We start from the raw sequence: 22,565 nt of genomic DNA on the forward strand, positions 1-22,565 counted from the left end.
GGCCATTTAACGAATAATAAAGATACTTTTGTATCATCTCTAATAATAATAACCTTCTTTACCTATTTTCTTATTTCCCTTCCTCCAAAAAGTAAGCGAAAGAACCGTTTTGTCCGTGGGGAACTCGTTCTCCTTCGCCGGTGTCGCGAATTAATTTATTCGGCTGTTGATTTATCCTCGATGGAATTTATCGCTTCTATCGAGAAAGGAAGACGCGCAGATTTTTTTCTCGATCACATAGCCATAAGTTCTTTTCGCAAAATCCCTCGATGTTAATGATAATAGCGCGAGTTTCGCGAGATTTCCATCGAACTTCCCAGGTCAAAACCGAAAAATAATTTTTTTGTCGGAACTTTTGGGTCGAACGTCTCATTAATCGTTTCGCGATGCTACGCGTCAAGATGTTTACTAGCTAAAATATTATTAAATCTTACTCGAATCTAACTGAGGAAGAATAATAATAGTAATTTGGAAACTAATTCCCCCGGCTGACGATAAAATCGGAGGTAAAAACATACTCTATTAAATAATTGAACACTTGTACAACTTAATCACTATCTACAACCGCGATAATGTGTTTGCGATTTTCTTACCCGCGAACTTTTGTGGTTCCGATGGCTCACAACATGTTGATTTTCAATGATTACTTCGGCGCATTCGACACTTGCGACTCGCGTATGCTCTCGGAAATTCGCTTAAATTTCCGCGCATTCGACAAATTCGCGGCGGACGCGCGATTTTCTGAAATTGGATCGTTTTCAAGACATGTGCCAAATTGCACAATATATGTACACACGAGCCACTCGAACGCATTCGTTTAAATCGGAGACATCAGAGAATATCTAATTGTCAACAACGATTCGCCTGCTCCCCGTTCCTTTCTCGCTTTGAAATTCGAGCGAGACAGCAACCGAGTCGAAACGCGCCTGATTATCAGACATTTCGGCTAAAATAATCATTCCGAATAAGTGGCGCGGAAACCGCGCGCACGCGACGAATTCAAATCTACAACAACATGGCGACCGACGCGACGAAGGAAAGCGCGCTGTCAAAGCGCACACGGTTCTCACACACATCAGGCCTGATCTCTAATGTGCTCTTTACTTCCTATTTTTCACTATCCTTTCTTGGCTGGAAGCTTAAGGTTGAAGTAAAAAAGAAATAAAGGAAGAAACAAGAAGCAAAGAGCAGATTGTAAATCTAGGCTCAAGTCTGATCTACAATATGCTCTTTGCGTTCTGTTTCTTGTCTTCTTCCTTTTTCTGGCTTAAAGCTTAAGGTTTGAGTCAGAAAGAGATGAAGAAGCAGGAAGCAAAGAGCATATTGTAGATCAGACTTCATGCGACCAACAAGCAAACGAAAAGAAACAAACACACCCGCACACACATACACCGCACGTGTCATCGAAAGCACGGAGAGAGACGCGGCGCGACGCGTCTCGGAGCGAGAGCTTCGCACGAAAAAGCCGGGGGCAAAGCACAAATCTAGGACTCACGTTTCAGCGGCTTGGGGTTGCTCTGCTTGCGGCGCGACATCCTCTCTGCGTTCTGCCATCACCCGTTCAACGTGGACATTGCGTTGTAGCGTGGAGCAGCGTGGTAGTGATCTCGCGGCGGCGGTTGGTGGTCACGAGTAGACGGTCAACAATCGACACAGCACACGTGCGAAAGCGCGGGGAGAGGGGGTAGGACAAAAGAGGCGGGAAAAGGTAACAAGAAGAGGCAGCGAAAAGCGACGACGACGATCGGGACGACGAAAAGACGCCGTCAATGAACGGACAAACGAACACGGGACGGGACAACGAGGACACGCAAGATCGAGAGACAGATTAACACTGCCGACGCGGCGAGGAGTGACAGCTCCGTAAGGGATTCTGGTACCGAGAGAGAGTGAACGACAACGCGCGGCTATGACGACACGAACGAGCCGACGCAAATGTGACGCCGGCAGTCGGCGTTTCCGGGATACGCGATCACGCGCGCCGATTCATACGACCGCGGTCGCTGTCAGCGCGCAACTAAACAAACGCGCTGCCAAACACTCCCACTCCCACGTCGCGGCGTGACCGCGTGACTGGTGGGAAGCGACGCAGGTGGGGACCGAGGTTCCGACCGATGCGCGAAGCGGCGAGGGGTCGAGAGGACGACCGGCGAAGCGGCGCGGGAAAGTTCGAACGCCGCGCGCGCCGTCAGCGTACGACGAGGAGATTCGCGAGCACGACGGAGCTCGCGGCACCGCGAAGACTCGTACGCTGTCGCCATCTCGGCGGCAGCGTCGCGCCGCGGAGAGATCGGCCGATAAAGTCGCAGCCGAGTCATAGCGTCCGCGTTATCGACACTCGTTGATCTCTATCGGTGATAGTCTAAACAGCGAGTTGACGTTTTCTTACGAATATAGGTACGCGTGGAGAAGAAAGATGCGATTTTGCAGAAACATGGAATATTTCTGACATAATTAATGAAAAATATATATGTACAGTTATAATTCAGAAGTGAGTGAAGTATCAAAATCCAAACGCGGAAATATGCCATTCGCGAATCTTTACGTTTTATTTACGCTCCCGCCGAGGAGATTCTAACCTCATTTAGATTGCATTCCAACACGTTCTTGAGACAAATTTTACGGAAAATTTATAGTTCACGTTATATATACTATGGACTTTCAGTAAAATTTTCCTCGGAAGAGACGTTTTGGAACGTAGCCTTAGAGAACATTGAGATTTTACTACATATATTAATGTGTCAATTTTTATCGACGTTTATTGGTGATTTCAATCGACGACCGGCGTCGCCTGCGATAATCTGAGCGACGAATTGATATTTTCTTACGAACAATAGCTACGTGAAAACGTAATTTTACAAGAATATTGTATTATGAGTATTATGAGATAATTAACCACAAATGTATATATACATATTTATGATATAAAGACGAATAAAATGCAAAATTCGAGCTGCTCAGACTAATCGCGGAGATATCAGTGTTTATGCGAATTCTAACCTCATTAGAAGAAATTGAGATTCTGTTATAAACATGTGTCGATTCTCGTATGACGAAAGGAAATCGTTGATACTCAAGCGTGTCTCGAGCCTATGTTATGCGAATATGCTTTGCGTATTTTATACAATGCTTTTGTTTTGTTCGAGTCAACAAACTTAAATTATTTTTCTCACGCTTACAGAGTAACCGATCGCTTAGTATCTGATTTCAATTCGCGAATGAAACATACCATTCAATATATGAGGACAGCTTCTGCTGTGTCGTTACTCACCGGTTTTTCCTGCGAGTGTAAACGCAACGATCCCAAACTCCGGGACACCAGGGTTATGTTCAGAAATCCTACTCGATGGGTAGAGTTACTTTAATAAACCAATCATAATAAATAAATCTTAATTCCTTTTGCTCTGATTGGCTAATTAAATGTTACTCTACTCACCGAGTAGAGTTTCTGAACGCAGCCCGACGACTTGTTCGGCAGGACAATCCATCCTCGTAGCCAATGGACAGATTTCACGCGCGATATTTTGCTCGGCACTTCCGACGATATTTCACGCGCGATACTTTGCTCGGCACTCCCGACATTATGTGGCATCCCTGACGGCTGGCTTCACGAGTTACTCCTTTTCGACGTTTGCCCGGCGACATTCCGTCACGACGAACGCGCGACATTACTTTCGGCATTCCCAGCAAACTACACGCGATATCCCTTTTCAGGGGACGAAAGTTACTACGCAGCGGTTATTCTTCGAACCGTCATTCAAACAGCGTACAGTAGGGAATCGCAAAACGGTTTAGATATAATAAGAGAACAAATTATTCAAAAGTAAATTTTGTCATTGGACCATCAGCTCTGGAATTCGTTGTGTCTAAACCGTTTTGCGACTCACTGTACTTTACTTCGTCGTTTTTGACTTGTGTGTTCCGCGGGAGAATATTCGACGATTATCTAAAATTTTCCTTCGGTGTTCGCGACGTCGATACTTGACGAGTGAGACTCGTTTTCGGCGAGACGAAATTTTACGTGCATTTCAAGAGAAGGAAGGGAGCGAACGATCTTAATTCGTTATTTAATGATACTTGGCTGCGAAAACGCGTTTTTTTTCGACATTCTTGGCGATAATATTTCGCGAACGACACTCGCTATTGGCGAGATCGAGACGCACAATGTAACAATAATATTTTCGACTGTCATTACGTGACAAACGGGCGAAATTGTACTCGACATTCCGGGGACTCGTTTCGCAGAAGATATTCACTCGCGACGATTATTTAATGATATTCTGTTAGGAAAACAAGCGAAACTTACTTCCGACATTCCGATGTTGACGCTTCGCGAACGAGACGGAACATGTACAACATAACAATAGCCGTTTCAAACCGCCATTACGCGAAATTTTAGCGCCCGTTCTGCGACAAAAGAGAGGGGAGAGTGATCGTCCCGCGACGATTATTTCATGATATTTTTCTTACTATAATGCACTAGTATGCGTTCTGTGTTTCGTGCGACGATAATTCGCGAGCGAATGTCACCTTCGCCAAGCCAAAAGCGCAAGACGCTGTAATTTAGATTCGGAATCGTTACGACGAAACAAACGCGCGGGACTTCACTCGGCCCCACTCATGAAATGTTCATTCGCGTGCTGTTTCGACGATTGTTCGAAAAAATTTCATTACTACGCGCGCGAGAGTTGCCCCTGACATTTTGGATGATAATTAGCTTGTGAGACTCACTTTGGACGAGAAATACGGGACGACTTTTCGAATCCAACATGCTGGATCCCGTCCGTTTGAAAAAGGCTGCAGGTGTCGTCGCGCTCGCGAACCACGAAGCGGTGTTACGAAGAAAGCCTCGAAGCAGCGTCACGCGAGAAGCCTCGAGGCAGCATTATATGTATAGCTTCTCGAACCCAACGTCACGCGCAGCGAGCCTCGACGTTGCGCGCGCAGCAAGCCTTGAGTCCAGCGTCGCTCAGTGAGCCTCGAAGCAGCGCGCGTAGCGAGCCTCGAGTCCAGTGGTGCGTACATTTGCAATCTCATAATTATCACATAATTATAATCCGAAATACGCAAAACAAATATACAATCTCCAATTGTAGAGTCTTGATACGTGAAATATTACACTGATATACATAAGACAAAATAGTAAAATGATTCGCGTTTAAAAAGACACCGAGACGAAACGTACGATGTCACGTGACCAACAGCGGCTGTTTCATACTATTCCACTCTGTTTGAGTCTTCGCGTCATCTCGCGACCACTAGTATTTCTCGTATCTTTTAAGCTTGATCTACAATGTGTTCTTTGCTTCCTATTTCTTGTTTTCTGTATTTTTTTAGTTTAAGGTTTAAGGCTTGAGTCAGAAAGAGATAAAGAAAAAGTAACAGGAAGCAAAGAACACATTATAGATCAAGCTTTAATCTGTCAAAGGTAAGTCTCACGCGTGATATTGTCGGAAATACTGAATGGAGTAACGAGAGATCGTTTATATTACTTAGTCCATCTGAGTACGATTAAACGCGATGTCCCTTAATACTTTCAGCCGACGTCTATCGCGTCATGTCAGGAGAATGGAGGGAAATTGAGCAAGTGCACTTGTTTGTGTCGAAAATGATAAATGCTTAAAATTCGACGACTACACTACGCCTTCGTGCTTTGGTAAGTTCGAGCCTTTTGTTCGCATTAAAGTGCAACCACAAAGAATTCTCTGTTATCGACAAAGTAGTGTTAAATATATATTTAACACTACTTCACATACATATGCTATGAAATAATACAAATATATGTAAAAAATAATACATACAGAGCCTGTGAAAGGAAAAGCTATGGAAAGAGGTAATTTTTTTCTCAAATGCCAATCACAAATTTAAAAAATAGATTAAATTTCACAAGCACTTAATTATTATTTACAAGCACCACAAAGTTGTATGATATTGTTCTGTGTTTACTGTTTATGCTTTAAAAAATAAGATTTATTTCACATTGTATATACACAAAGCATGTATGTTATGTACACACATGTCATCACTTCACAAATAGTAATTGCACAATATGTTTTACAGTACACTAGTCTTTTGGCATCAGACACTGGTTAAGCAATTCAAGCAACATGGAATTTTCTATAGCTGCAGCTACTCGTTCTTTGTCAGCGAGCTGTTTGTTCAACGATGCTTCTGAGACATGACTGCCAGGAGTGATCTCCACAGACACTTTAAACCTGGAAGGTAAAGTACGTAATAATTGTACACGAATCGACAGTCCTATCAAAGTAGCCATACTGCAATGAGGAATGGTTGGTGTGAATTTCACATCCACTGTATTCTTCTTATTGTCAACCTGTAATATAAAGCATTCTATTACTGCAAAGTTTTAGATATTATCATTTTTGAGAATACTATAATTTGAGAAAATTTCTTACCTGGATGAGACTCTGTTCCACTATATTTAATTCTTCCAAAGTTAGTGGATGTTCTGGGTCATTGATATTCCTAATTAAATCTGAAAATGATCAAATAAACTATGGTGAGTATTTATTCTAATATCATTCACCATTTCACAAATTAAAGATAATTCTGCATAATTAAATAATGCATGATTGTTGTAAGAGGTAGCTACTGGAATGTTTTATATGCAGTCATTAAATATACATATTTATAGTAATCATTATATATAAGAATAACCAAATCAACAAAAAGTCGACATTATTTAGAGGTTATACATACCAAAAACTTCTCTAGCGTCGAATTCATCCACGACATTTTCATCTTCCTCCTCAGTTGTAATTTCTCTTTTATCCAACTTTTTATAGAGCTTTGGATTGATATTTTCCAAATTTTCAACCATCGTGAATCACTATCAAACACATAACAAACTATTACAATCACTGTTCACGTTTCTAGTTACTTTTTCATGCAATTAAACTACTCACGTTTTTATTATGACAACTTCTTACCTTTATAAAATTTTATTATTGTGCTATAACGCGGTTTTGGACAAAAGCGATTGTTCGTACGTATTTTGATCTGCTCGAATTAGGTTATTTAGGTTAGGTCAACCATAAACCATCATGTACTAAGAACGTCACCCAAACTCTGTTTTCTTTTTTAAGTGTATTATTGCACTGAAAAGAACAGAGCCCTATTCTTGAAATTTTTGCGTATACGTAATTTTTATTGCGCAGCTATTTTATGGTATGATTAAACCTGCGCAGTAAAACTTACACATACGCAACTATTTTAAGAATAAGGGCTCAGATTTTAATTATAAAAGACCTGCTATTTTTAGTGAATTTTCGTATCTATAAAAGAAATTCAAAATGCCAACATAACCAGTATAATAATATTATGGTAATATCAATCTAGATTTAAATCTATATATAGGTCTAGATTCACATACCCAACAGTATAAACCCCATATATTTATACCCCACAGTATAAATATCTAAAATACGTTTTTCAGAGATATCCCAGATAATATGCATGTCTAAAAGATGTCGAAAAGATATCTAAAAGACATCTTATGCAACATTTTGTTGACATTTTGCAACATCTTTTAGACATGTTATTTGGGATCCTAAAGAAACTTGATACCTGAGGCGTTTATTTAAATCCTAAAAAGAGTCTAAAACAAGTAGGATATTATTCAGACGTTTCTAAAATATTTTTTACACATTTATGCTGTATGAATATGTACAAATATAAAAGTACAAATATAAATTTAATAGATTTTGACATTAATTAGAAGAAGTCTAAAATATATTGTATAAAAAAAAACTATAAATATATTGTATTAAAAGAACATGTAAGAAATAAAATAGAAAATATTGTAGTTCAAAAGAGCATTACTTTTAGAAAATACATAAACAGAAAACTAAAGCAGGGAGAACACACTCTTGCATAAAGACACAATGCACAACGCATAAGAAACTTGACCAATCAGAATTCTCATTTCTATTGCCATGATGAAAATGAAGGACTCTGAGAGTCAATTCTGTATCTCGAAACGAAGTGAAAATTACAAAAGTGAGCACATTCACTAGGCACTGACCAATGAAATTACGAATATTCTAGTATATTTGCTTTTGTAATTTTCACTTCGTTTCGAGATACAGAATCGACTCCCTGGTCTATTTTCTCATGCGTTGTGCATTATGTCTTTATGGAAGAGTATGTGCAGAGAGAAACCTGAAAGCGGCCACGCCATATGTTTTGGGCGACACCGATTTTCACGCTGGTGCGATGCGCCATCTGCATCCATTTTTCAGATGGAACTACGTTCCCTACGCCCATTTTCAGATGATGCCGGTAAAGTAGCGATTCGGTGCGCGTCTATTCTACGCTCATTTTCTGGCGATTCGTATCCGTGCTAAGCGCATAATTGCGTGGTTAAGAACACGAACCATTGCGTACAAACTTATATTCTATTCAACATGCACATGATCTTTTCTCTTTACGTACTGTCATAAATTTATTTACGTGTATATGCGTACGAAATATCATATGTACGTGTATATGCGAGAACCTGACCGCGACGCCGAAAAGCACGTCCACTTCAATGCTCTACATAACGCAACGATATTAATCGCATTATTATAAAACATTAATTCCAGTAGCATAAACTGTGGAAAAACTAATGCTCTTTAAATAACATCAATATCTTTCGTGGTTGCCGAGAAATAAGGAATAAATGCTAGCGACATGTAAGAGCTTGATCGCAACATCGAAACATTCGCGCATTTCTATACTTTACCTAAAGCAGTGGTATTAATCGTAATATTATAAACCATTAATTCCAATACAGTATAGTGTGGAGAAGACAGTGCTTTTTGAACGAAATCGATATCTTTTGTAGTTGCCGAAATTAAGCAATAAATGCTAGCGGCATGTAAAAGCCTGAGCACGACGTCGCGGTCAAGTACTCATATGCCGCCAGCTTTCTTTGCTTTCTTTCGGTAACTACACAGATATCGATTTCGTTTAAAAAGCAATTATTTCTTCTCACTTTACTCTATTGGAATTAGTGGTCTGTAATATTACAAAAATATCACTGCTTTAGGTAAAGCGAGGGAGCGTGTTTACGTCTCGACGTGGCGGTCAAGTGCTTCTTTGCCGCCAGAATTTTTTCCTCATATCGCGCTTGTACGCTTTACTACTCCAGTACTAATTGTACTATTATAAACAGTTAATTACAGTAGAATAAACTGAAAAAGTTAATGCTTTGTGAACGAAATCTATATTTTTTGTAGTTGCCGAAATTAAGCAATAAATGCTAGCGTATGTAAGAGGATGACCGCGACGTACATCGAGACGTACGCGCGTTCCCACGCTTTCCATCTAAAGCAATGGTATTATTCGTAATATTATAAAAAACTAATCCCAATACATTAAAATGAGGAGAAGTCAGTGCTTTTTGAACGAAATTGATATCTTTTGTAGTTGCCGAAAGAAAGCAAAAAATACTAAACATAAACACTGGATCGCGACGTCGAGACATACATCGCGCTCAGTCTCTTAAACATGCCGCTAGCATTTATTGCCAAAACCGTAGCCTAATGTAGACACAAATAGCTATAGTTTTGCTCTGGGTTTTTGATCAAATTTGCTGCCAATCTGCGCTCAATTTGCTTACTGAGTAATGTCTATATGTAAGAAAATTGAAATGAAAACGTAGCACATATTTGCATAACATCTGTGAAAAAATGATAGCGGCTATTTGACGATCATCTTTATTCCATAAATATCTTTATTCCATAAGTATCTATGTGTACATAAATTCGATATCACCAATAAATGATGATAACGTTTTCTACTTTTTGATGATCGCTCTACGTTATCGACGCTTGTCAAGTTCGTCGCTAGCTCCGGCATTTCCACAATTCATTAAAATAAAACATGTAGCTTATTTTAATTAATTGATATATGTATAAAAACTTATATATCTTTTGTCAATTGAATTAGAAATTATATAATAAGTCCATATAACACAAATATTTACTAGATATCCTAAGAAGGTTCTAAGAATATTCGTTCTTAGAACGTTCTTAGGATATCTATTGAACATTTGTGCTGTATGGGAAGATAATATAGAAATATGTAGTAATGCACCTTAGTAAAACAGTTTATTGGAGCAATATTGGTTACAAATATACCTAATATTTCAAAATTGTAAACACTTTGCATTTCATAGCTAATATAAAATTCTGAATATTAACAATTCATTTGTTACTAATATTAACTGTATATTGAGTTATATTGGCCTAATGTATCCCCAATATGTACCAATATTCAATCATGTTGTGCAATATTGGCAATTTATTCACATTTTACTTGTGACCAATATTGGCTATATATGGACTATATTAGCCAAATGTATGCCAATGTAACCAATATTGGGCTGCTAAACTGTGCTACTAGGACAAATGAAAAAGGAGCGATACTTTCTACACATCTATTTCCCAAGTAGCAAGATAACGTCAAATGACGTATTAGTGATGTCTATACTAATAATACGTTATTAATACGTCATTTAATGTTATCATGTTCGCCAGGTTCTCATAGACATAGACAAAAAGACAGTTTGACAATCTTTGATAGTGAGATTTTATTTAAATACGGTTACTGAAATTCATACACTAATAAAATCACTTTCAATTAACTCGACGTGTTGCTATTAACGTCTATGTCTACGTAAACATTAAATTTACGTATAAGGTAATAAATAAAATTTAGAAAGAGACAAAACATATTTTAGAGAGATTAACACGCACACATATGGTACTATATTTTTACAATTTGTCATTTTTCCTTTGTCGTCGCCGGCATTGGCCTAACACGATAGTCTGAATAATTTCGAACGTTTCATTGCTCTTCGCGATGTTTTGCTGTGTATTTGTATACACTTTCGTGCAAACGTATCTTTTTCATGGGAAACGTTTCAACATTGCGTTTCTACGTATATCGTTCACAGGGATGAATCTACAAGGCGGATTGTTCTATCATCTCGTTGACCACGACGTCGTTCTCATTAGAATTTCGTCTGGATAGATCTAAATTCCGATGATTGTCATTTTTCTGACAGGCCTTTTCGGCTTGCTCGAGAAGTTTCTGGGTCATTTCACTGCCCGTCTGCTTCACCATTTTCGAGAAGTAGCCGTTTGGTTTGTCATGTAACAATTCGTAGGGACAACCGAATTCCTGTTGGCGTGCATAATTGTTAGTAATCATTAAACACGTTATATCTCTGACTATTTGCTAGCTAGGATGAAAAATATTTAATATCGCAAACGTTCTTCATATAAATTCTTTTCCCTGTATTTTCTAAGTTCAAAGCGAAAGTCTTCTTCCAGATAGTGAATATCATGACGCAATTGATATTGTTAACAAAGATTTTTTTAAAAAGTCACAAAAATCGAAAGAAATATTGTGAGAAACTTTTTAGTCGTTTTAAATATTTCCGATAATTCTTACATTCAATTACCAATTATAATTACTGTTTAAGTAATAGTCTTGTTTAAAACAGAAACATACCACTATGTAACCATTTTCCATTACAATAATTCGATCACTATCTATAATAGTGTTCAAACGATGTGCTATCGTCAAGACGGTACACTCTTTAAAGCTGCTTCTTATCGTGTCCTGGATCAAGGAATCAGTACTAAAATGGAAGATAATTTAGCGCAATTGCAAACGTAGATTATTCAATACGCACTTTATAAATTTATAAAGTGCGTATTGATCCACAATTTTAAAATTCAGCAATTCGCTTCTCTTCAGATTAAAGATTTGATCATTCTCGATCGTTGTTGAATTTCTCGCGAAAATGATTCAGTGTAAGCTGATTTTTTTATTGACGTTTAAGAACGCAACCTCTTACTGACAATTGTCGTAAATCATCAAAAACTCACTGCGTATCGATGTTGGCAGTCGCCTCGTCGAGGACGAGCAAGCGATTATTTCTCAGGATGGCTCTAGCCAAACATATGAGTTGCCTTTGGCCCACACTGAAGTTGTGGCCGCCGTAAAAGACTTCCTGGTCTAAGCCGACATTGTTCAATTCGACTTGTCGAAGCACTTCCCAGAGTATCATGTCTTCGTATTGATTGAAGGGATCCAGATTGTAGCGCAAACTCTCGGAGAAGAGCACCGGCTCTTGCGGTATGATGGAGATTTTGGAACGCAACTCTGTCAAACCCACCGTGCTTGTGTCCCTGTCGTCGATTTTGATCTCGCCCTCCAAACCCTCATCGAACAAACGGAACAGCGCGGATATCAAGGACGATTTGCCGGCACCGGTTCGTCCTACTACGCCGACCTTCCAACCGGGTTCGATGGACACATTCAGATTCTGCGAGACGAATTAAAAATGAAATAATCACAATGAAATTGCAAAATAAATCACGGTGCAATCGACAGGCAAGTGATTGCCTCGAATCTGTTAGTCGAAGATTTCAATTATCAAGGATCGGATCGATTCACTCACTTTTAAGACAGGTGCATCATTCTTGTCGTATTTCATATTGACGTTCTTGAAGGTGAGTCTGCCGTTGGTCGGCCACGTGGGCGGTGGAGGATCCTTCGGGACGATCGATTTCTCCGTAGGCAGATTCGTGTACTGGAGAATCCTCTCCACAGATGTCATCAGCGAGATCATCTCGGCGGATTGTTTCACGCCATATTGCAGACTACCAGACAAGATTAACGACTGCGAGATCGCCAGACCTACGTCGCCACTGAGTATGCCACCTGCACATGGAAATCAACATTATTGTGAGAAATTATCAGAGATTAGTAAAAGACACAAGAGTAATCTTCAGTAAACACCAACAGTATCGTTACATCAATGTTATGATATCCCATTCAACTCAAATATTATTGTTACTTTATGTAATAAATGACTAATAGCACTTTACACTTGAGAAATTGAAGATGATCTACGCACCTTGACCATTTACCATTATGAAAGAGAAACAGACGCAGGCAATGAACGCGCACGTGATCAAATCTAACAAGAGTCCGAAAACTGCCGCGATGGCCAGGACCAGATACCACGCGCCGCTGTGGTAATCTTGTAACGAGTCGAACTGCTTCTGCATCATCAGCTCTGTACCGGTGCCGCTGCTCCTGATCGTCGCTAGTCCGTTCAGTGTGGAATTCACGTGGGAGAACACCGGGCTCTTGGCTGAAAACGAAGAAATATCGAACATGGTCGCACGAATATTTGCAGATTCCTGATTTCGGAATCCTAGGATCTAATTTCAAGATTTAATATCTTGAGAAGATCATGTACTAAATAGAAAAAGAAAATGGAATAGAAGCAAAAGCAAGTAAGAATTTGGAAAATTAAAGTTCTTCGGATTAAATGAAACGAATGCGCACGCGATATTGACAGCCAGATACCATCAAAGGAATGGAAGAAACGACTAAGAAGCATTAGTCTTTTTACTTTTATTTTTAATAAAAAATTGCTCTTCTCTATACTTACTTACGCCTTCGAGACGTTTAACATTCTGAGAGCTGCGGATATATACTTTTATTATTAGTACAAACATGATGCTAAGTATTGCGATCGGTATCAGCATCCAATAATTGATTATTGCCTCCATAATAAGTATACCGCCCATCACGAAGGTTATCTGAATTGCTTCCAACATTATTCTGGGGAGCAACTCGTCCATTGTGCCGATGTCTTTCGAGAATCTGTTCAAGATCCTCCCTGGAATAAGACAGAAGTTGAGAAATAACAGGGAGTATAATGCGTGCAACAAACATTGAAACCGATGCAGTTTAAATGATATTGTAAATACCAAACAAACATATACACACATTCTACGTTAACGATTGCGTTCTATTTCCTTACAAATCATTCTTAAAATTAAGAAAAAAACACAAAGAAAAACTGGTAGACAAGTAAAAAAGTATGCAGTTTCTAGCGTATCGACAGCGTCATACTCTTTGACTCACCGGCAGGATTGGCGTTGAAGAAAGACATGCGGGCCTGTACCAGATTAGTGAACATGGTATTGTGGAGGTTGATGCTGGAGTTCATGCAAATCTTCATGAAGAGGAAGCTGCGCAATAATGTAGTGATGGTGCAGGCGATGATAGTGAACGTATAGACGTAGATGGCTGACTTGGTGCCGAGCAAGCCGTCCGAGTCTAGGTTGAAAATCAACTCCAGGAAGCTGTTATTGTACATATTTCTGTACTTATGGCTTACAGTAACGTAGTCGGCAGTGCCCTCGCTGTGCCGCTCCTCCTCCAGATTGGTCCAGTATGAGACCCAATAGTCATTGCCGTTGGTGGCGATTTGACTAATTATGAAGCATATAAGCAGCATAAATAAGACGAAGTAGTTGCCACCGTAATGCAGGTACTTCCTGTACACTTTGCTGGACATGTAACCATGCATCATCGTTTCGCCATCCAAGTTGTTCTTCTCGTAATTCATATCGTCGATATCAGAGTGCTGTAAAGTAATGGATCGTTAGACTCATTTTTGCAGTTTGGAGAATTTTTTTCTTAAAGAAAATATCTTTGATACGAGTGAACGTATAATAAATAACGTATCAACGAATTGACGAAATTAACGAGGACGGGTTGAGAGAATTTTAATGGGGAAAAAATTACGAACTTAGATAATCGTTGTCTTACCGCGATGGAACTTATGGTTGAAAGCTCTGAGGGGCGCCTCATTAACGAAATTTTTCTGGTAGATATCTCCGAGATTCTTCTCGCGTTTTCTTCTTCCTTTTTTTGCGCCTCGTGACTCAAGTTGTCCATCATCTTGATGAAATCCTTGTTTGACTCCACCAGATCGTTATATCTCCCTTGCATCTTCACGAAACCCTTGAGAACAAATGTAAAATAACTTGATAGAGTTGAGGTATTATTTAATAAGAAAGCACTCGATACAATACTCACTCGATCTAACACAACGATATGATCCGCTCGTTTGAGGAACTGTAGTTGATGGGTAACGAGGATTCTCGTTTTCCCAGCTAAATACTCGGTAACACACTTCCTGTAGAGATGTTTGGCGACGTGAGTGTCTACCGCGCTCAAAGGATCATCTAGCAAATAGATATCCGCTTGTCTATAAACCGCCCTCGCGAGATTGACTCGCGCTCTCTGACCTCCGGACAAAGATACACCTCTGTCTCCAACTATCGTCATGTCGCCCTGTGGCAATTGTCGAAAATCCTTCGTCAAGGCACACACACTCGTCACCTGAAATCGCCAATTAATCGTCAGAAAATATTGAAAAATCGAGGTATCATACAGCCACTATGCTTTGACAGGAACCTGAATATATCTCGTTCTATCATAAAGCTGGCCAAACAGGATGTTGTCCCTCACGGTGCCGCTGAAGAGCCAGGCTTCCTGACTGGCGTAGGAAATATGTAAATTCGGGTTGTCTGTTATGTAAAAGTTGGTCAAGTTGCTCTTGTCAATCTTTTGCGGCAAGCCCTGAGTGAAAATCACGTTACCGGCGCCAGGATTCAATTCCTTTAGAAGCAAATGGAGCACGGACGACTTGCCGGAGCCCACGGCGCCCACAAGAGCGCACAATTCGCCTGGCTTGATCGTCATGGAGATGTTGCACAACGTTGGCGGCAATTGGCCGTTGACCCAATTGGCGGAAACACGCTGAAGTTCTATGCGAACTGGATTCTCGGATGATACTTGAGAAGCAGGATAAAAAATCCCATTGTTGATGACGTCGTGTCTTTGATTCTCCGTAGTGGTCGTTTTGTTTGATTTGTTAAATGCAGATTCTGGTTTCAACTTAGTTTCCTGTCGTTCCATGTTCACTTCTTCTAATAGGAGGAATTCCTGAAGAGTGAGTTTGTTAACAGTTGAATGAGAGCTTGTGAGAAACGTGCTGGAAAGATTGAGGACCGCAAAGAGAGAGACGTCAAAAGCTCTCAAAGATTTAAATGTTAATAAAGACTCACAAATACGATCTCAGTAAGTTACAGATATTTCTCGGACGATTCCCCATAATTTTAAGTTTAACAATAAGTCAATTTATAACTCACTTCCAACCGACTTATGGACACCATCGTTTCTCCTATCTGTATCAACGCTTGCGGAAAGAACATCGCGGCAATGAGCTGAAGCATATTGTAGTAACTCGCCAAAATGTAAGTCACGTCGGCGGACAGATTGTTCCCCATAAAAACGTACGTTATCAAGGTGAAGTAAAGAATAAGTCTCTCGGTGAACACTATGATAGCCAAATATGCGGCGCGCACGTACGATGAAAACTTGATCTTGTTGATCTCCAATGTTCTCGTGATCGAGACGATCTTGCTGAACGGCTTCTCCCAGGCATACATCTTCACTACCTGTTAAAAGGAACGGGAGATTATGGATCAATTTCGCCAAATCACTCCTTTATGAAACTTTAGTCGACACATATTAGTTATCATCTTCATCTAGTTATCATTAATAAAGTAATAGGTTACTATGAATACGATATCTCTAGTCATCTAGTCAATATAAAAATAACAATCAGACATTGAATGTAACAATTAAGATAACGAATAAGAAATAGTACCTGTATCCCGGCTATAAGCTCGCTCATCAGCTGCACCCTACGATCAGTGAGCGGTGCGATCATGGCTCTGATACGGCGACTTAAGAGACTGAAAGTTCCCTGAATCGGTATAGACATGAACAACAGCGTCCCGACGCCGACGAAGATCGAGATGCCGATCTGCTGCCACATTATGCACGTCACAGTTATGACCTGCGAACGAAAACGTGAACGAATTTGATAGATGATATTACGTTTTTTCGTAAATAATACGAGAAATTACCTGAATGGGCATGATCCATATGAAGTTCAGGAATATTGACAATTGATCGAAGCGAAGCATGTCATTGCTGAGGAGATTCACGACCTGTCCGGTGCCGGTTTGACTTAGGGACGTTCTACTCAACCGTAGTACCTACGATAATTTGCCGTAAAAATTATAGTATTATTATTACGTTATTATTAAATAGCGTGGTAATATAGCATTGCACAGTGTTCTTTTTTCGCTCCGTTTATTTCTTTTTCTAGATATTTTTTTGTAATAACAATATGTTAACGGATCGCGTAAAAGTTTTAAATTTAAAATGCAGATTTCCGAGTCATTTCAATTACATGTTATTTAAAATACGATTTTTAAAATACAAGTTAAAGCTATGTGAGCATGAGAAATGTTTGCTGAAAATATACTAGGAAAGTATATTTTCTTTTTTCGTACAGTATAGTCGTAAGTGCGAGTTGCATTTGAAGTAGATGTATCACTCAATTAACATATTCACGATAGTTCGCTACATGTTTCTGTGGGTCTCAACTTATTCTTCACACACGTCGTCGTTTAAAGTCTAAGGACACACGTAATTAAAACAATATCGGGCTCGATAAATTGTTCATTATTTTTATGAACGATAACTTGTAGCCGCGGCTTTTAAGTGACCTTGCTTTTTGTTATATTTGTATATTGCGACAAATTATAGAAGCAACACAATGAGCGAGAACCGACTCAAAATGCGAAAAATCTCACCGGTGAGCAGTCGACAAGATCCCTTATTTCATGATTACTTAATATGACGAAAAATATTGCATTATAATTATTTTGTTAGTTATATTTATTTATTTAATTGCATGTTATTAAATAAATTAATATTAATTGCATTTATTTATTTAAATGCATTTATTTGCATGTTAATTAATTGATTAATAATGAAATTCATCGGAGTTACTCGGTCGCGCATCCCGTCTTGACTATTATCTCATTTCTTTTTCATGTTTTTTTATTTATTAACTAGCATAGATTCGACGTGGCGATATGGAATCGCACTTCCGCAAATAAGCATATTTGTGTGATAACGTGTTATCTGTTATTTATTTAACCTCATTTATTTCAATGCGTTCCGAGCATGTTTTGTGAAACGTTCGAGGCAATAGAAGTTGCCTGATTGACTGAGAAGTACGAATTATTCGTTATACTACCTTCCTGTAGATTAACGAGCTACAGGCGACGCGTACTCTCATCCCTATCTGCTGCGTGGCTAAGTTTGAATGATGTAACATTATGACAGTCATGATCAAAGATAAAATTAGGCAGGAGGTATAAATCAGCACGTCGTCCCTGTTGACAACGTCCGGCGCGTTTGGTTTGCCATTGAAGTATTTGATTATCCAACTCTGCAGAATCGGCTGTATCACGCGCAGCACGACGCACTAGAAACACATGAACGTTATTTAGATCGACAATTCTGCCGTATCAAGAAAAAAAGTGGTTAAGTCACAAATGTAATTAAACACTTTTTTCCTTAACAGAATTTTCGTCAGGATTTATAAATTTTCTCTTATTTTTCCGTTCATAATAACTCTATGATCGTCTAGTGTAATTTCCCTAGGAGTTTTCCGTCGCTTCTCTCAGTGTTCTTTCGCTTTATTATTATTTCGTGTATTCGACATTATCCACGAAGATATCACGATATTTTGTATTTAAAATACCTGGACAAGCTGGAAGAGTCCAATGATAAAATACGGCAACCAAAAAGCGCGCAAAATTGCCTTATACAATCTCGGTCGATCGTTTTTCTTCAATGGCACTTTCTGTCCATCTTTACGCACTGTGTATTCCAGCTTCTTCAGCTTCTCCAGCTCGTAATTCCAGTATCTGACATTAGGAAATCAAAAGTTGTCGTTAAAAATGTCGACATTTATTATTTTACGCGGAATGAAAAACTCAATTCGTGTAATTAAATTTTTTGTCATCTGTGAATTAGACGAAACACGATTATAGGAACAGAAAAATTACTGTAAGCTTCACGCAATTGTTTTCCGCTATCTTAACTGAATTTTAATCCAGCTAAATCTTGAGAAAAATGTTTTGGGCAGCAGTAATAAGATTATGTTTTTCGTTGTCGTCAAGTGTACTTTTCAGTCACACAAGTACTGATATTTCGTTTTTTTTTTTTTTTTTTTTACTGATACTTCATGTTTATGATTAAATAATACAAATGTGCAAATATGTAGGATATTCTTATGGTATACTCTCAACAAACGTGTATTATCACGGAATTATGATACATTTCGCGTATTACGTGGTACAGGGTTTATAATAGCGTATTCTTTATTGTATCAACAACTGTATCATTACGGAATTATAATAAACTTTCGCGTATTACGTGGTATACGGTTTATATCAGCTTATTCTTTATTATATCAACGACTGTCGAATAATATACCTGTCTATTCTTCATTGCGTTTATCTTTATATTCATCGTGTAATTATTCATCACGACACATTAAGAATACGTAACACACAAAATCATATTATCCATTCTTTAAATCATCCTATTATTGTTACATTATTATATGATATTACTATTGTTATGTAATATTAATATAATATATATTATATTATACACAACATTATCATTGAAAAAAAATTATTATTACTACGATATAATTTTTATTACTACGATATTTATTGCTACATATAGTGAGCAGATTATTAGAATTATCACACATATGCGACTGTTCATGCCAGGTGTTACACGTAAATGTTCTAGTTATTTAACTTTTTATACTTGCATAATGGTATCTTTCAAACCACTAATTATTATTCATACATCTGTTTCTTCTGAAAACAGAGTACTTACTTTTCCAGATGGTCTGTCACTTTTTCAGAGTGATCTGCCTTTAGAGGCCGATAAATATCCGATTCTTCCAGATCTTTTTTCATGAATAATTCCGATGTCCACCTGCAAAAATATAACAAAAGCAATAAATTCTACAATTCTCACTCTGAGATCAAATTTGTGAAGCCTCACGATAATTTCTCAGAGAATTATAAATAAAAAATGGATTAGTATTCATAATTTGCATCTATTGAATATTGCGTTAAATTTGTTGTTACATTTTACACGGCTTCGCGAAAAGACTATATTTTTTTTATGGATCATGACGAAGCTGCGTAAACACAAACAGAAAATATAACTATTATATTATATTATTAACATAAAATATAACTATAATATAACAAAATATAACTATTATATTATTAACATAGAAGTAACACATAATATAACGGATATTATACGTTATTAATGTTAAAGTTACATAATTTTCTTTTATAACTGCAATCACTGTGTTTTAGAACAGTTATAATTCTCTGCTATTTACAGGTTATAATTGTATAACACCAACATGACTAAAATATAACAGGTTATATAACAAGCGTTTATTTGCATTACATCTATGTTATATAGCATTCTTATATTTAAGGATCGGGTCGGTCACTAGATGGTTTCCATTTTCTCGTGTCTTTCTCGTATGTAAAATATGATGCATTAATATATATAAGAACGATGATCACAAGATGGCACAACTTGTATTATGGAGTCCTTTTATAGTAAAGTGAAGTGGTTTATTCATTTTTTGATTAATGAAAATTAGTGTTACCATAGTAATCCCTTCCATTTGAATACATACAGAAAGATGGAAATGAATAAATGAAAATAGCTCCAATAGCCTAAAATGTCTGAGGACATGCTGGGATACTAGACGTCTGAAATAGCTCTAGGATGATTCTGGAATATCTTGTGTTATTTGAGAGCTAATTAATTTAGAATGACAAGATATTTTAATGTTATTATTTTTACTAAAAATATGTTTTATACGAAATATATAATTATAATATTTTAAGGAACATACTTTTACAAATTAATTGATATTTGAGTGATAGCTTGTAATCTCTGCGTACAATTAAATACCTATAATTACTGGGAAATAATAATTTATATTCCAGCTATATAACATTTTAGCAATATATATAACAGCTATATAACATTTTAGTAACACGTTATATTTCTGTTACATAGCTGCAATATCGTTTGAGTGGGAAATTACAACTAATGTATATATTACATGTAACAAACATATTATGTTGCACGTTATATTTCGTTATATTATGACGATGTAACTATTACATTATTGCTGGGAATTCACAACATTGAAGTGTTCAGGCATATTTTTCGCGGACACATTGTACGCGTATTTTACACTAAAAATTTATCTTAACGACGTTATTACCAACACTCTTGGTATAACAGTGACTTTATTATCAACGATACTACTATTAGTAACGATACTATACAAAGAAAAATCTTATTCTGCTACTAAAAAAAGTGACTTTGTAGTTTACTAGTTAAGTAATAGTTATCTTCATGTAGTTTACTAGTTAAGTAATAGTTATCTTCATGTAGTTTACTAGTTAAGTAATAGTTATCTTCATTAAAAAATATTTTCTTGAAAATATCAAAATATCAAAATATATCTATGTATATTTTCTTAATAATATTTCTGATATATATTTGAGTTCAACTCTATATAACTAAGAAAACCGAATTTTTGTTTTAATTTAATATTCTTGATTGAAATAATAAACTTATTAGGATTTAGAATGTATTTTAAACAAATTTGATACTTATTATGAGCTTATGATAGGTTTAAAGATGTATAAACCTATGAAACATTTAAAATAAGTAATATCTACTTGAATGTAATATATATTTTTTTATGTGTAATCGCGGATTTGTCAACTTCGAGGTGTTTAAAAACGCAAAAATATGGTACGCTTCCTCTGACGTATTATAGTTTAACGTAACATGTATAATACATCATACCTATCTAAAATATGAGTAATTCGTGAAGCATAAAACATTAATAACGTTCGGAGGTTAACCGATAATTCATATGCAAAGAAAAAAAGATAAGGACGTGACTAAACAAAACGTGAGTTACGCGTAGATTTCCTCAAAAGTTTCTTAGTTCATTTCGAGAAATTTTTCACCAATTTTGTAAGCTATACAGAATTAACAATTAAACATGAGAGATGTACGTATAAAATGAAATAAGTAACAGTTACAAGTGAGAATTCTTCCGCGAGTGATTATTTCTTGAAGAAACGAGATTTGTATTCCGTAGAAGAAAAATGCAAAATTTCTTCTTTTCCAAAGAAATTTTGCTTTAATTCAAAACATCTTTTTTCTAAACAAATTTTGCATTTTGCTTTAACTCGAAACACAGATCTGGAAGAAACAAGATTTTTCTTCTACGGAATACAAATCTTTCTTCCTGTTTTTTCGAGGGAAACAAATTATTTTTTTTAGAAAGAGAAAACGTTTTCATTTTTTTCCTCATGTTGAATCAAAAAATCTCTTTTCCACTTTCTTCCGAAAAAAAAAGAAAGATAAATTATACAAGAAACGAACCAGAAAAAGATCTGACTGAAGACATTCGCAGTTTCCTTGGGATTCCGCCTCATGTTATTCGAATCGTTATCCATTATAACACTTTTCTGGTCTCACAGTGCCCAAAAAATTTTAAAAAACAATAACGCTTCAGACTGTCAGGTAGAGATTAGAATAGACTGGCATCCTTATTTTTTATTCCCTTCTTCGTATCCTTCCCTTTTCGATTCACTCTTTCGAAAGTCAACACCTCACTGAAGTCACAAGCACCTAGTCGCTGCTTTTCATATCGCTTCCGAGCATCA

The 22,565-nt window shown here is 37.4% G+C and overlaps 3 protein-coding genes and 1 long non-coding RNA gene across 6 annotated transcripts in view; 1 reads left to right on the plus strand and 3 right to left on the minus strand.

The window, feature by feature from the left end:
* The window catches only part of LOC116847302 (zinc finger protein ush), a 233,972-nt gene extending 231,931 nt beyond the window's left edge, over positions 1 to 2,041 (minus strand). Inside the window, exon 1 of one of the 2 annotated variants that reach the window (XM_032822157.1) lies at positions 1,496 to 2,041. In XM_032822157.1, coding sequence (XP_032678048.1) covers positions 1,496 to 1,535 — 40 coding nt within the window. In that variant the 5' untranslated portion in view covers positions 1,536 to 2,041. The remainder of the gene's footprint in view (positions 1 to 1,495) is intronic. The other variant, XM_032822159.1, reaches the window with a different exon arrangement.
* A 2,922-nt stretch (positions 2,042 to 4,963) lies between these two features.
* LOC116847306 lies at positions 4,964 to 6,205 on the plus strand. 2 transcript variants are annotated; one of them, XR_004378737.1, is made up of 3 exons: positions 4,964 to 5,015; positions 5,541 to 5,656; positions 6,061 to 6,205. It is a non-coding gene; the product is annotated as an uncharacterized LOC116847306 (long non-coding RNA). The 2 variants fall into 2 exon arrangements; XR_004378738.1 differs by lacking the exon at positions 4,964 to 5,015 and adding an exon at positions 5,105 to 5,428.
* Positions 5,949 to 7,160, minus strand: LOC116847305 (MIP18 family protein galla-2). Its single transcript, XM_032822162.1, has 4 exons — positions 6,951 to 7,160; positions 6,721 to 6,850; positions 6,417 to 6,496; positions 5,949 to 6,334 (listed from the first exon to the last, which is right to left on the minus strand). The coding sequence occupies exons 2-4, from the start codon at positions 6,839 to 6,841 to the stop codon at positions 6,065 to 6,067; spliced, it is 471 nt and encodes a 156-aa protein (XP_032678053.1). The 5' UTR covers positions 6,842 to 6,850; positions 6,951 to 7,160; the 3' UTR covers positions 5,949 to 6,064.
* A 3,417-nt stretch (positions 7,161 to 10,577) lies between these two features.
* Positions 10,578 to 22,535, minus strand: LOC116847330 (multidrug resistance-associated protein 4-like). Its single transcript, XM_032822227.1, has 17 exons — positions 22,282 to 22,535; positions 19,669 to 19,770; positions 18,515 to 18,680; positions 18,005 to 18,235; positions 16,821 to 16,952; positions 16,559 to 16,750; positions 16,038 to 16,346; positions 15,301 to 15,831; positions 14,920 to 15,225; positions 14,650 to 14,844; positions 13,960 to 14,464; positions 13,481 to 13,711; positions 12,938 to 13,177; positions 12,479 to 12,741; positions 11,904 to 12,343; positions 11,524 to 11,653; positions 10,578 to 11,190 (listed from the first exon to the last, which is right to left on the minus strand). Exons 1-17 carry the CDS (start codon positions 22,353 to 22,355, stop codon positions 10,972 to 10,974), a joined length of 4,266 nt encoding a protein of 1,421 aa, XP_032678118.1. The 5' UTR covers positions 22,356 to 22,535; the 3' UTR covers positions 10,578 to 10,971.
* Between the last annotated feature and the right edge of the window lie 30 nt (positions 22,536 to 22,565).

Source organism: Odontomachus brunneus, unplaced genomic scaffold (genome assembly GCF_010583005.1).
Source record: "Odontomachus brunneus isolate Ranch 3 - 2012 unplaced genomic scaffold, Obru_v1 Obru_scaffold_076, whole genome shotgun sequence".
NCBI classification, from domain to species: domain Eukaryota; kingdom Metazoa; phylum Arthropoda; class Insecta; order Hymenoptera; family Formicidae; genus Odontomachus; species Odontomachus brunneus.